Below are 15,700 nucleotides of genomic sequence, written 5' to 3'. Positions count from 1 at the left end.
ACTAGATTGAGGAACAAAAACGACAGCAACTTGTCTGTTCCCCTTCCCCCAATTCCCCAGCACTGTTCCCATCCCCCCAATTCCCCAATAAAAATCTAAAAGAAAAAAAAAAATTAAATAAATAAATAAATAAATAAATAAATAAATAAAACTTAGCAGTGGAACATTTTGAATCTGAGTATGTTATCTTAAATACTAATCATGATACAGGGTTACCAAGATTTGAATACTACAGGACATTAAAAACATTAAAAAAAAAAAAAAGGTTGAAATAGGACCTAAAAGAGCGACGTGGTAGGCTATAATCGGAATAATAAACAAATCCCCATCCCACTCCGTCCCCAAAATAATCTGAACCAGGTCAGTTCCATTTGTAAACAAACAAAATGAATAACACGAAGCTTCTTCTCTTTACCTCCACTGTGCCTGGAGTCTGTCAGCACCACTCCAAAGTGGTCTGCAGCCTCTGAAACGACAGGGCGCTTCGGAATGCCCACAGGTGGAGAGGACGCCTGGGCGTTTTTCAAGGACGTTGTTTTCTCTAGAAAAGTTAAAAAACATCCGCTGTAACATAAACTCCTGTGTATATGTAAAGATACTATGAACTCAACTGGCACATAGATATAAATATATGAATTTATCTGCTAGTGTCTAAATTTAGGACCTACACTATATAATAAATACTTAGCTACTCTGAGGAATTGACTTTAAAAATTACTTTGTCTTTTTCTAGTACCTTAAAGGGAAAACTAAAATGTGTCTTTCTTTATCAGGCTAACTTTAATTTACATACAGAAAACAATACACATGAAAAAGTCAAATGACTAAAGGTTTTCAAACTATTCATCCATTTTTTCTTTTTACTGTACATTTTAATTCTAAAACATACAATTCATTACTAAAGAACTTGTTAAGTTTCTTCCTGTAAAATTGTGAAGTTAAGTTTTAAAATTTCAAGAGGCAAAAAGTGAAATTGGGTTAATTATTTTAAAACTGAAATACATGCTTATTATTCAGCATTTATAGGTCAAATTCTATAAACAACTAAGGACTAATTATGAAAATTAACTCAACATACATTTCAAATAAGAGATACTCTTTATTTTGTTGAACAGTTTCACTAACTAGATGAAAGGGTCTTTTTCAAAAACCAACTGCTAATTTCTTCTGAATCATCATATCTCCTTTTATTTTAATGCCATAACAAAACACTCTTGTACCTAATCTGCATCTCTGCTCACTGAAGTCTTGTTCATTTATAGCCAAGCTATGATGGCATCTTTTCCATCAAGCCTACTCTCACAAGCCACCCACAGAAAAACTATCTTTTCTCTGTACACTTCTGTCATTTTCTCTGTTAAGTCTCTCCTAGTACTTGTCATATTCTGGTCTCTGCCTACACCCTTGCCCTCCTCCTCACCCCACAGCCAGAACTGTCCATTGAAACATACAGCAGATCGTGTCACAGCTGTGCTCAAATCCCTCCAATCCTTCTAGTTCACTCAAGAGTCAAAATCAGGGCCGGCCGAGTGGCGCGTTGGTTAAGAACTGGCTTGGGACACCAGAGGGCCCCGGTTCGGATCCCACATACGAGGGCCAGTGACACTGCCCTCTACAGCTAAGATGCTGAACAACAGCTCAACCTGGAGCTGGGCTGCCCTCAACTTGGAGCTGGGCTGCTGTGAGTCGCAGGCGACGGCGTAGGCTGCAGCCCCTGTGGCAGTGGGTTGCCATGGGCTACCGTGTGTAGCCAGCAGCCAGCGTGTGTAGCCAGCAGCCAGCGTGAGCGGCCAGCGTGAGCAGCCAGCGTGAGCGGCCAGCAGCCGCAGTGAGCGGCCAGCGTGAGCAGCCAGCAGCCGCAGTGAGCGGCCGTCCAGAAGCCAGCGACTGATCTGCCTCGCCCAGAAGAGCGCAATGATGGTACCAACTTGGGCCAGTGAAGCAACGTCCTCCACAACTAGACTGAAGAACAAAAGGACAGAAACTTGTCTGTTCCCCTTCCCCCAATTCCCCAGCGCTGTTCCTGTGCCCCAATTCCCCAATAAAAATGTTTAAAAAAAAAAAAAAAAAAAGAGTCAAAATCAATGTCGACAAGGCGCTGTGTGATTTGGCTACTCTGTCACCTTTCTCCCTGAGTATTCTTCTCACTTTTTTGCTCCCATCACAGTGGCCCTCTCAGTGTTCCAAGGGTACATAAGCACAGCCCACCCTAGGGCCTTTGCACTTGCTGTTCTCTCTGCTGGGATGTTCTTTTCCCAGACAGCCGCCTGGCTTTCCACTTCGCCTCCTTAATGTTCTGCTCTGCTGTCGACTGCTTACTGAGGACTCCTCTGGCCACTTGCGTCAATTGTGAGAAATGCTACCCCATACACTTCCTATATCCATCCCCTAACTGATTTATCTTGTTAACACTCAACACCTTCTAATATACTTCTAACTTAGGTATAAGTCTCTCCCAACTAGAATGTAAGCTCCACGAGGACAAGGAGTTTTGTTGATTTTGTTTATTGCCGGCATATAGAAGGCATTCAGTAAATATCAGCTGACATGAAGTTTTGCCTTATAGCTGGATTACGTATACGAGTGTATCTTACCTTTCTCAGCAGAGCAGAAGCTCCATTTGGACACACCCTGTCTTGACCATCTTTTTTTCCCTGCATCACCTACCCTAAGGCCTTACCTATCATAAACTCTCAAAAATATCTGTGGACTGTTGGGTGGAACAGAAAACTATAACCATCCACATGTGGTCCCAAAAGGTACTGCCATAGGCTTATTCAATGAATTTATAGTAGAATTAGTAGAATATTGTAGAATTAAGAATCTCTGCTACCCAAAAGGAGACTTACTAATCAAGACAGCCAGCTCCTTCCTCCTCGGGAGGATCATACTCACCTTTGCTAGTTCGGAAGGTAAGCATGGCAGGCTGCCCTTCACCTGCCCCATTTCTCGCGACCATCAAAACTTCATAGAGACTGGATGGCTCTAGTTCCGTTAAGTGGAGCTCATGTTCACTTCCTGGGACGCGAACCGTGTGCCAGCTTCCCACCACACCAACGCCATCGTCCAGCTACTCAAGAGAAAACAGGCCATTAAGGGAAGGAGAAAAGGGGTAGAAAAAGCTTCCACTCAAATTCGATAAACACTACAAGTCCTTCAACTCCAGGGGAATTTGGGGAAGTGATGTACCATTTTAAATAAAAGGGACACAATAAGAAATGTAAGACCTGTAGCAGAAACGTACGGTTTCTCCCTGTGAAGAGTCCTGGATCCGCTACTTAACCACTAACTTATGGCCTCTGGCATTTTATTTGATCTCCTAGAGTTTGTTCCCTTCACTTGTAATGGAAATAATACTCCTTTCTTACTGGGCTAATGGGAGAATAAATAAGTATATGACAATATTAATAATACATAATATACATATTAAATATATGATAAATTAGAATGTTTGTGCGTATATGGATTATGTAATTATGGATTATATATTTCCAGCATTCTTGCTTCATGTCTTGACACTGTTCAATATATGTTGGATGAAATAAATTAAAAAGAGATCCACTCCATTCTGCCTTCATTAATGAAAACAAGAGACAACATTGCATGGAAGTTTTCATGTGGATAAAGAATTCTAGTGAAAGTTTCTTCACCTACAATCATCGGGTTAAAAACAGTGAATAAGCTTTCAAATCTCATGTTAATTTTTCCAGATATTACTATTAAATGATAGACACCAAAATGTCTTGAACAGAGAAAATGATTTTAAATATGACTGCATCTCTTCCCATTGCATTCATTCACTAGTCTCATTAAACAAAGAGAGGAGCTTTTCTTCATTTTGCTTTAATGCAAGCCTCTAGAGGGAAAATATCTGAAAAATCAACTGAGGGACCAAGCTTTACCACAATAAATGATCAAACAATGTAAGCTTCTAATACAACTAAGAAGAAAACCTGAAATGCAAACAATTGTCAGAGATTATTCCAGAGGACTTTGTTCAAAAGGTTGTTTCTGATAAAGAGACTGCTTCCTTTGGTATATAAACAGCATACTACTCGCTTAGAGAGAGAAGGAGTAACTTTTTAAAAAGTGATTTATAGAACTTTATACCCAAGGGGTTAAAATGTTTGATAAAAAAATGTTGAGATGTTACTAGGTTCTTGGAATCCCAATTTGGGGGGAATTATTGGGTCGTCGGGAAAGTCATGACGTATTTTTCCATGTTTTTCAATGCAAAAATGCGTCATGACGTTCCCGACGACCCAATATTATACTTCATTTTTACTGTTTTTATAAGCTGGTAAATCCAGCTGGGGTATCTCTCCCAAACTCACCCTCCTGGAACACCTTGTTCTGTTTCCTGCCACTCCACAAAAGGAGAAGATAATAAGTGTATGCTACCCACCCAGTGTTAAGGTGTGAGGAAGGACAATAAATGAGAAGACATTACCTTTCGATACTTCACAAAATAGGCATTGACGGGCAGGCCTCCGTCCTTCCCTGCCCTCCAGACCAGGTTGTACGTATCTGGTGTGTGGGTCTGTGGAGGGCTCAGAATGATGGGGGCATCAGGGACAGAGGCTCCGCTAGCATTTTTCTCTGATGGTGTTTCCACTGCTCTGGAATATTCCTTCATTGGAAATGAGCTTAATAATTCAGTTTCTGAACCATCTCTTATATCCTTTTGCGTGGCTTCGGAAGGTGTGACTATTCCTGCTTTTGTATTTGTTTCAAAAGGAACTTCAGAGAAAGGGAGAGAGAGAAAGAGAGGAGACAGCTTGAAGAAATCCATTATTTCAGTGTCTTCTATACAGTGATCTAACATCCATGCTGACAGTTAGCACATTTTAAGCCTTAGAAGTTGAAACAGGTAACATTTCAATTTTTATAATTCAGGGAAACATCTAACCTCCAGTAGAAACCTCTTATTCATGAAGGATCAAATTAATTTTTTGAAAAATCAATATGATGCAGTAGTTGACTGGTTTAAAGGATGTTATTTTTTCCTTGCTCTACACTAGCATTCCCTCTTTTGCAACAATAATTTGCTAGTTTAACCTCAGAAGATTTTAAGTTAGAGAACATGGAGCTCTAACTCTAGTTGGTAAATGAAACACAAGGAGCAATGCATTCCCTTGGGAACAAGGTGGCATAAATAGGAAGGAGTTAGGCTATGACCTACTGGGTAGTTAGTCTCCAAAGATGCCTCTCAGTGTTCACAGCCTTGGGCAGTCCCTTCCCTCATGGACTGTGGGCTGGCCCTGTGACTAGCTTAACCACTGGAAGGGACAGGTGAGGCTGTGCTCTTCCAGCCATAAGCCTTCAGAAGGCCTGGCACATGGAGTTTTGTGCTGTTTCATACAGATGTCCCAGCCAGCCCCGTGAAGAGACAGAGAGAGAAGTGGGGCGTGGTTCCGGTCCTCATGAAGGTGGCATACATGTGAGTGAAGCCACTTTGGATGGTCCAGCCACAGTACCATCTGATTACAATGGCATAAGAGACCCCAATGAAAGCCAGGAAAGCACCCTGTTGCATCTAGTTAACCCACAGAGTTGTAAGAGATAATAAACGGGCTGCTGTTCTGGGCCACTAACCTTTGGGGGGAAGTTACACAGTAACAGGTAACTAAAATACCTGCCATACACATAAAAAACAATCTATATTCAAGAAAAGGGAAGACGTGAAACAAGACTAGCAGAGGTAAAGAAAGAATTTATTTCCAGACAAGCCCTGTATCTGGACAGAACTAGAGGAGGCTTAAAAAAACTGCCAATCTAAAGAAAGATAAAACAGGGCCGGCCGAGTGGCGCGTTGGTTAAGAGCTGGCTTGGGACGCCAGAGGGCCCCGGTTCGGATCCCACATATGAGGGCCAGTGACACTGCCCTCTACAGCTAAGATGCTGAACAACAGCTCAACCTGGAGCTGGGCTGCCAAGAGTTGCAGGCAACGGCATAGGCTGCAGCCCCTGCTACAGTGGGTTGCCATGGGCTACCGTGTGTGGCCAGCAGCCAGCGTGAGCAGCCAGCAGCCGCAGTGAGTGGCTGTCCAGAAGCCGGCGACTGATCTGCCTCGCCCGGGAAGAGCGCAATGACGGTGCCAACTTGGGCCAGTGAAGCAACGTCCTCCACAACTAGACTGAAGAACAAAACGACAGCAACTTGTCTGTTCCCCTTCCCCCAATTCCCCAATAAAAATCTTAAAAAAAAAGAGATAAAACGGCAGACAGCCTTAATACACAGTATTAGAAACATGCAGAATACACAGAGGAAGGTAAAAATAATTTATTTGCGTTGAAATAATAGGTTGCATATATAAAAAAAATTACTGCACACATATTATATGCCAAGCATTGTGCTAGCCATTGACTAAACATAATCTCATTTAATTCTCGAAACAACATTCTTAGGTAGTAACACTCCCACTTTACAGATGAAGAAATTAGGGTTCTGGGAGATTAGGTGACAACAGCTGGCAGCAGAATGTTAGTGGTGCTGCTGTGGGAAAATGAGAGAGCAGTATATAAAATCAAATACACTGCCAGCATAAAACCTATGGATTGACATCCTGGGTTCTTGAAAGTATTATTAGTACTGGCAACAGAAAAGTTTCTTTTTTTGACTACTTTTGTAGAGGAAAGGAGCACAGGAAACAATGTGAGAGTTTCTTTTCCACAATGAAGTCAGATTTCTGGTAAAAGGTGGGTGTGTTTTTAGGAGAAGACTGCAGTTTAGCAGCGAACCAAGAAAAAACAGGACTGACAGTGTAAGGTCAGTTCTCTGTTTGTTTAACAGAGAGAAAAGGTGTCCCAGAAGCATCCTCAATCAAAGAAAACAAGCTAGTGAGAAAATAATATAGAAGAAAACTAAGTTCACTGAGACAACTTCCAAATATTGCTCCTGGAACAGCCATGTTTATCTAGTGAGTCAGAACGTGGGCTGATGTTACGGGTGGATCTGGTGCCTGCTAAGGCGGAGATGTACTCTAGCAAGTGGAGGTAATTAGCTGTGGCTTAGTTTAGTGGGAAAGGACCCTTTCTTTATCATCAGTAGTTTCCTGGATCCTCTGGGCAGCTTACCACTGGGAAGCGGTATTTGGCTACAGAGGAGTTTAAATGCCACACGCTTCAGTTATTATACAGAGGCGTGAGAAAAATTTTATGCTACAGCCTGTGTCTATGGTATTGAGTATCAAGATTCTTCTGCTACTCGGGACACAGTGAGACTTTTCCATAACTATTTTTAAAAAGGGGATTCAAGTAATCTTCTTCTGCTATTCCCAATAATATCATCTGAGCACTGACAAGATACTAGATACAATTTATAAGACCTTAACAGTACTTTCAGAAGTTTTTTTCATGTACATTATTTCAATTTAGCTTAAAAACAGCTCTGTGAAATGGTCAGAACAGATATCTAGCATTTTAAGGTAGAATGTTTTTTGAATTGCAAAAGAGATTGATAAAAACTGCCTGTAACTATGGCAGTGAATTTAATGACTCTTAGTTGAAACTAATCAAACAGGGAATATAACCATATCTGTCCACTGTGACCACATACCAGCAACCCCCGCCTCAAACTACAATATTTAGGAAAGCCAGGCCAAACTCCCCATTATAGTTTTGAAGAGTTACAACTCACTCTACAAATATTTGTACACCCCGGACCTCAAAACCCAAGGTCTCTAGAAAGGAATAAAAAGAGGGTGGAGGAGAGTCAGTCATCTCTCTTTCTGATTGTGCCTACTCCCCTCTTGACAATAAACAAAGTAAGTGGCTGTCAGTATGCTGGAATTTAATAAGGCTCAGATTCCTGTAGAAAGAAGTGGGTTTCTATGTACTGTTCTGAGCATTAATAAGCTCAACTGGATCTTAATAATTATTAGACAGCATGTAAAAGAGGCAACGCAGGACCACTTAGGTAGGATGTAGGATTGGGTCACTATGCATGACAATAGTATTTCTCAAGACATAAAAAATCCTGAAAGGGGCATCTTAAAGAGCTAAGATCTGATGTCAACAAGGTAGCTTAAGTATTTTCTAAGGGCTTCAGATCATCTGTAAAGTGAGGCGTTTCATCAGTTATGACCATAACCTCCACAGCTCCCTCTACCCTACATTTACATAAAATAATCACTTCAGCTAAATGCTGCCCTAGCGGCACCTGCATTACACCTGTCTTACAGCCAACAATTTTGTGTAGAGCCACTCTTACTTTTGCTTGGCAGACACACACACACACACACACACATGCATATTCATATATATTTATAAATTTATACATCACTCGGTTACCTTGTTTACTTGAGGATTCTTAAGGTTATTAAAATCAGTAACTATTTCTTCCTTCCTTCATCACTACATGGGATAATTATAATTTAATAATAATTAGATAGTAATAATTATAACCTAATACTTAATATTTATTGAAGGGTTTCTGTTGCCAGATACGATTCTAAGCACTTTACATGTATTAACTCCTTGAATTCTCAAATCAACCCTATGAATAAGGCACCTACGAAGTGTAATCAAACAATACAGTGAACGTTTAAATAAAAAATTTATTACAGTAAAAGACATGTTGCCATTAATCCCCCTCAAAATACTCCCCCTCGCTTCGAACACATTTATCCCATCGTTCTTGCCACTTTCTGAAGCAGTTCTGGAAGTCCTCTTTTGTGAGTGTTTTTAGTTACACTGTCATGGCTGCCTCGATGTCCTGTATCGATTCAAAACATTTACCTTTCACGGCCATTTTGACTTTGGGGAAGAGCCAGAAGTTGCACATGCCAGATCCGGTGAATAAGGTGGGTAAGGACACAATGTAATGTTTTCATTTGACAGAAAGTTGCAGTTTTGAATCAATTCAGGACATCGAGGTAGCCACGACAATGCAACTAAAGACACTCATCAAAGAGGACTTCCAGAACTGCTTCAGAAAGTGGCAAGGACATTGGGATAAGTGTGCTCAAAGTGAGGGGGAGTATCTTCAGGGGGATTAATGGCAATGTGTCTTTTACTGTAATAATTTCTTTTTATTTAAACATTCACTGTATTTTTTTTATCACACCACATACTCTATACTTGTTACGCAGATGAGGAAACAAGCACAGACCAAGTTCAGTAACTTGCTCCAGGGTACAAAGCCCCTAAGTGGTAGAGCCAGGATTCTAACACAGCCTCCGTGTTTAACCTCCATATCATCCCCACCTCTGGCATTCATAGAGTAGCAAAAGACTATAAAGGCAGTTCCTCGCCTTCCCATCTTCTCTTCCCACCTCCAGCCTCATCCAGAGCTAGGATCTTTGTGTGCATGCCAATGGAAAGACCAGTGGGCACATTAACCCTCTCAGTACTTCACCATTACTCTTCTGCAAAAGACCACCACTTGGCCCACTGCTCTGCTTTAAGGGCACCTGCACACTGGTGGGGTGGCCCACACTCTACGGGATGGACCAGGGAAAAGTCCTGTGTGGAACCAGACTGTAAACGCACAAAAGCAGGGACTTCTGAAGCCCCAGACCTATGGTACAGAAGGGGGAACATGGGCTCCAGGCTCCAGGTAAACACAGCCCCTGGATCCCATGGACTCTGACCGGTGGGACCTGAGGACCCTCAAAGAAGAGGGCCACGTGAAGCCCTCCAAAGCAGAAGCCCAGGGCAGGGACCTCAGTTACCAAAACTAAGGGCAGCACTGCTCTGTGACACTCTGACTCTCATATGACAAATATGGTGACAACCTCCACTCATCTGACTACTTGCTGGGAATACTGCTCTAAATGCCCATTGATGTAAGGTTTGAATTTGAATTAAGTCAAATTTGTATTAATTTTAATAATATTGCTATTCTATTGCCAGTACTTAAAAAATTATATAAAGTTTTTATCATCACCAAAATTAATAAAATGTACAGGATTAATATTATACATCCCATTAGAAAAATACTTGAATAAGATGGGAAAATGCACTCACAGGTATTGTTCGATAGTACGATGACTCTACTTCCTCAATAAAAGCTAACCCTGTACACTGTGGATACTGTACCTATCCAGGGCTCACTTGAAAAGTCTCCGCAATGACATTTTAGTAGCTTAGTGTTAAGGCCAAATACCCAAACCTATAGTTCTACATGTCACTGTGATTAAGGAAAAAAGATAGTTTTAGAGATTGCTGGAGTCATTAAAATAAGACTTCAAAGCACTTTAGCTCCTATTATCGAAGAAAACTATTCACATGGGGAAAAAAAAATGGCAACTCACCCACTGTGAGGACTGCCTCGGCCTTGGTGGTGCCGTATTCACTCGCGGCTTCGCAGGTGTACTTCCCAGCATGCTCCTGAGTGACAGCCTGGATGTACAGCGAGCTAGATCCAGCTCGGGACACAACCAAGTAGACAGGCTCCTGGTCAAAGGCCGGTCTTGGTGAGTGTGATTTCCGGGATTTAGATCTAAGGACTTGAGACGGGTGGCTGGTTATCAATCCACGCCTGTCATACCAACGGATGACGGGAACTGGTACTCCAGTGGCATTGCAGGACAAAGTCACAAAGTCTCCTTCTATCACCTTTGTACTTGCTGGAGCCGTAACTATAACTGGCTTGAGTCCACCATCTGTGAAAAAAGCAATTCACATACAAAAAAATTGAGTACGTTAGTTTCTACAATACGAAATGATTTCATCCTATTGTGTAAATGGTCTCAATGTCATGTGCAAGTAGCAGTCTTAGAAGCATCTCTTATACATGAGTTTCTAAACAGTGTTTTACATGCAGAACCGTGGAGAACACATTCACACGCTGAGATGACGGTGTTCGCAATGTCATGTGCAAGTAGCAATATGGTCATGAGAGTAAGGATTAGATCAAAGACAACTCCCTCCTTGGTAGTTCCCTTCTCACCTCGCACCAAGTAAAACTGTCAATGAAAAGCAGAACTGTGCATAGCTGTGGGCTCCTAACCTTTGCTATACAGACTTTCTGTCCTTCAGAAAGGAATGTACAATATATAATCTGTTCAGAGCTATCTAATACGTGTCCTATACACTTTTGACCACTGTAAATATAGAACATGGGAAGGCCAAATCTCAGACTTTAACATGAAAAAGGTGTAAAGTAGTAAAAAACTAAATAATATTCCTTCATGAAAATAGTCAATTCTGGGGGACGGGCGAGGGGCAAGGGGGACATGGAGGGTGTGGAAAATTTGAGTATAAAAAGCCCGGGCAAAAAACCTGTCATGAGTAAAAATTGATAAACCTACTTCGTACCATATACATGAACATTTTTGTTTGTAAACTAAAGTGGCACCAACTCTTTGCTTTTGGTCCCAGGTATTCTCTGGGACTATTTTTTAAGCATGCCTACAATGGAATACTGATGACAAATAACATTTTCTCCAGCATCTTGTTCTCTCTCCAGTCCTACTTTCTACGTTTGACAAACCAACCAACACTTGGTATTATCCGATTTCTGAATTTTGCCAATTTTTTAAGTGTTAAATGCTATTTCACTGGTCATAACCTACATTGCCCTGAGTACTGATGAGGTTGAATATCTTTTCACACATTTATGTGTCACTCATATTTTTCCTCCTCTGTGAAATACCTTTTTTGTCCATTTTTCAATTGGATCATTTATCGTTTTTGTAATGGTTCTGAGTTCTTTGTTTATACCAGATACTGTTCTTTTGTTACTTACATGTGTTACTGGTATTTCTCCCAGTTTGTTTTTCTTTTCATTTTAATGGTACCTTTTAATAATGAGGACGCTTTAATTTCAGTGTAGTTATATCAATCTTTTTAAAAATTAAACTAAAAATGTCTTATTAAAAAGTTTTACCCAGACCATATATTCTCCCGTATTTTCTTCAAAAACGTTGCCATTTTGCCTTTCTATGCAGGTCTTTAATCCACTGGGATTTTGTCTTTGTATACATTATGTGTTAGAGATTTACTTTCTTCTTTTTCTCTACTTGATAACCAATTACCTCACATCAAACCTGCCATGTATATCCTTCCCTTGGTGATGTGCAGTGCCACTTAGTCAAGTCCTTAAGTACAAAAGTCCTTTTAGGGGTCTCTGTCTTGTTCCAAGAGTCTATTTGTTCCTATACCAATACAACATGGTCTTAATGGCTATAAATTTTTGTACATGTTCTAATATCTGGTAAAGCATGTCCCCTACATTTTTTTTCTTCTTTTAGAGTGTCTTATCTATTCTCAGGCCTTTGCTTATTCATTTAAATTTTAGAATCAGTCTGTCAAGGTCCTCAAAATATTCTGATAGAATTTTAACTGACATCGCATAAATCCACAGAAAGATTTTCGAAAGGTCAATGGTACATTACCAAATTTTGGTATCCATGAACTGGTACATCTTTCTACGTATTTGGGTCTTTTTAATGTTGCTAATATAAAAAGGTGACTTTTAAATTATACTTTGTTTGTTGTAGTAATGGTTAAATGCAATGTGTCAGCCTGACTAGGCTAAGGGATGCCCAGGTAACTGGGTATGTCTGTGAGGGTATTCCTGAAAAAGATTAGCATGTAAATTGGTAAACTGCATATAGTGATAGCCCTCCCCAATGTGGGTGGGCACCATCCAATCTCTTGAGGACCCAGTAGAACAAAATTGTGGAGGAAGGGCAAATTTTCTCTCTCTGCTTGAGCTGAGCCATCCATCTCCTTTCCTCAGACACTGGACATTAGCGCTCCTGGTTCTTGGGCTTTTGGATTTAGGTCAAAACTTACACCATCAGCACACATTCTTCCCAACTGAATTACACCATCGGCTTTCCTCCTTCAGTTTACAGAGGACAGATCATGGAACTTCATGACCCCCATAACGGCATGAGCCAATTCCTATAACAAATCTCCTCTTACGTATATTTTACACATTCTGTTGGTTTTGTTTCTCTGGAGAAACCTGGCTAATACACTGGCATATAGAAAGGCAACAAACTTTTATTTATTGATCCTCATCCAGCCACTTTGCTAAATGCTATTATTATTTGTAATAATCTGCCAGCAAACTATTGAAGACTCTACATGTTGACAATCATAGTAGCTACAAATTAATTACAATTTGGTTTCTTTTTTTTTCTCATCCTTACATTATTTTATTTCTTTTTCTTGTGTTCTGTGCTGGTTTAGAATCTCCAATATAATGATAAATCAAAGAGATTTTAAGGGGAATGCTTTTAACATTTCACCATCACAAGTGATGTCTCCTATGAGTTTTTGTTAGATATTCTTTATAAAGTTAAGAAAGTTCCCCTCTATTTCTATTTTTCTAAGTGTCTAACATGGATACTGAACTATGACAAATGTTTTTCTGCTTCTACTGAGATATTCATTGTTTTTCTCCTTTACTCAGTAAATAGGATGAATGACACTTTAAATTTTCTGATTGCTTCCTGGGATAACTTCTTAGTCAAGATGTATTTCCTTTTCTATATATTGATGGCTTGTTAATATTTTATCTAGAATTTTTGTATCTATGTTCGTAAATGAGATTGACTTTTGATTTTCCTTTCTCATACCATTTTTTGGTGATTTTGGAATCAAAATTATACCAACTAGAGAGTTCCCATTTTTTTCCTTTTCTCTGGAAGAGTCTGTGTAATATTTGGAACGGTCTGTTACTTTTTATTTCTTTTAAGTCAGCCTTATTAAGTTATAGTTTTCCAAAGAATTTGTCCATTTCTGTCTACGTATGTAAACTATTGGCATAAAGTTTATCACAGTCTTACTATTTTAATCTCTACAAGACTTGGACTTCTTATTTCTAATATTATTTATTTGTATTTTGCCAAAGATTTTTCCATTTTATTAGACTTTACAAAGAACTAACTTTTATCTTTTCAGGCATACCTCGGAGGTACTGTGGGCTCGGTCATAGATCACCACAGTAAAGCCAGTAGGCACAATAAAGCGAGTCGTAATCTTTTGCTGGTAGAGGGTCTTAACTTCAATTTGTGGAAAAACGCAACATCTGTGAAGCGCAGTAAAGTGAAGTGCAATAAAACGAGGTACACCTGTACTGATCCTCTCTATCTTCATTTCCTATTTATTTGATTTCTGCCTTGATCTTTATTATCTCCTTTCTTCTGCTTTCTTAAAATCTATTCTATTATTTTACTTAGCTCACTAATTTTCAGTCTTACTAATTTTCTTTTTTATAAGCATTTAGGCTATAAATTGCCTTCTAAGTTCCATTTTTGCTATATCCCACACAATTTGAGCTGTGGTATTTTCATTATCATTTAAAGTATTTTGATATTTTTGATCCAGGTATCAAGAAGTATAATTTTATACTTCCAAATATATGCTCATTAAAATATTTTTTATTATTAACTTCTAAATTAATTGCACCAAGGTTAGAGAACTGATTTGTATCATACTGATCCTTTGAAATTTGAAGTATTTATAACTCGTAAACAAAAGATTAATTTCCCTACTATATAAAGAACTCCAATCAATCAATAAGAAAAAAGACAAACCTAATTTTTAAAATAGACAAAAGACAATGAACAGCGAATACACAGGAAAGCAAGTTCAAATGGCTCCTAGACACATGAAAAGGTTTCCAACTTCACTCATAACAAAATACAGATCAAAAGGTACTTTTTTTTAACCTATCAGACTAGCAACTATTACCGTATTTCCCCATGTATAAGATGCACCCTTTTCCGAAAAATTTGGGGTCTAAAAACTGGGTGCGTCTTATACAGTGGTTGAATGAGTGCAAAAACAAGCGCGAAAAAAGAGGGAAATGAAGTAAAAAAAAAAAATCTACAACCACTGTATAAAACATACCCAGTTTTTAGACCCCAAAGTTTTCGGAAAAGGGTGCGTCTTATACATGGGGAAATACTGTAAAACAAATTGATAATGCTCTGCCTTGGTGAGGATATGAGCAGATGGGCAGATAAACATTGCTGGTGGGAATGTAAACTGGTAACAGTTTTGAAGAGCAACTCAGTGATCAAAATTACCAATGCATATATGGTTTTATTAAGCAAGTTCATTTCTAGGGATTTATTTTACAGATATTCATACATATGAAAAATAATCTATGTAGGAGGACATTCATTGGAAAGCTCCTTATAAGAGCAAAAGATTAGAAACAGCCATCAATAAGGTACTGGTCAAATCATTACAACACTACAATGGAATACTAATAAGCAGCCATTTTTAAAAAGGAATGAAAATACTCTTTAGTGTGCCATATGTAAAGATAGCCAAGATATATGTTAAGTGAAAAATTCAAGGTAAGGAACATTACCATCATTTATGTAAAAAAAAAAAGATATTGTCATTAAATACATATACACACATGTGTATGACTGTATATATACATACAAGAATATTTAAAAAATTGATAAACTCATTAATTATAAAGATAAATCTGGCTGGCTAGGGAACAGAAGTGAGAGACTTTTACCATGTACCTTTTAAACTATATTATATTGTATTTGTTGAAAAATATTTTTTAAAATGATTTAATTTTAAAATTAAATTTTAATTTTAATTTTTAATCAAATAAATTAAAATTTATTTGCTTAAATAAAGCTACCTCTTCATGGAAACGCCTACCTGCAACTAGAAAGGACCATGAAACATGAACACAGTGCTGTTATGGTGATAGGATCATTCCCTTTACATTTTAACCACAACAAAAGCCTATCTGGGGCTGGCAGAGTGG

General features: G+C 39.0%; 2 protein-coding genes across 2 annotated transcripts in view; both read right to left on the bottom strand.

The window, feature by feature from the left end:
• Window positions 1-10,841, bottom strand: part of CDON (cell adhesion associated, oncogene regulated) — a 50,966-nt gene extending 40,125 nt beyond the window's left edge. Inside the window, exons 1-5 of the mRNA XM_019658862.1 lie at window positions 10,763-10,841; window positions 10,257-10,607; window positions 4,451-4,740; window positions 2,896-3,070; window positions 416-541 (exon numbers count right to left, since the gene is read on the bottom strand). Of these exons, the coding sequence (XP_019514407.1) occupies window positions 416-541; window positions 2,896-3,070; window positions 4,451-4,740; window positions 10,257-10,607; window positions 10,763-10,841 (1,021 nt within the window). The remainder of the gene's footprint in view (window positions 1-415; window positions 542-2,895; window positions 3,071-4,450; window positions 4,741-10,256; window positions 10,608-10,762) is intronic.
• Window positions 10,842-13,848: 3,007 nt separating this feature from the next.
• Window positions 13,849-15,700, bottom strand: part of LOC109391365 (cell adhesion molecule-related/down-regulated by oncogenes-like) — a 56,572-nt gene continuing 54,720 nt past the window's right edge. The window contains exon 5 of the mRNA XM_019658861.1: window positions 13,849-13,961. Coding sequence (XP_019514406.1) covers window positions 13,849-13,961 — 113 coding nt within the window. The remainder of the gene's footprint in view (window positions 13,962-15,700) is intronic.

The sequence above is a fragment of the Hipposideros armiger genome, unplaced genomic scaffold (assembly GCF_001890085.2).
Source record: "Hipposideros armiger isolate ML-2016 unplaced genomic scaffold, ASM189008v1 scaffold_291, whole genome shotgun sequence".
Lineage (NCBI taxonomy): Eukaryota > Metazoa > Chordata > Mammalia > Chiroptera > Hipposideridae > Hipposideros > Hipposideros armiger.
The sequence above is the reverse complement of the archived record's forward strand: the minus strand, read 5'-3'. Positions and strand labels throughout refer to the sequence as shown.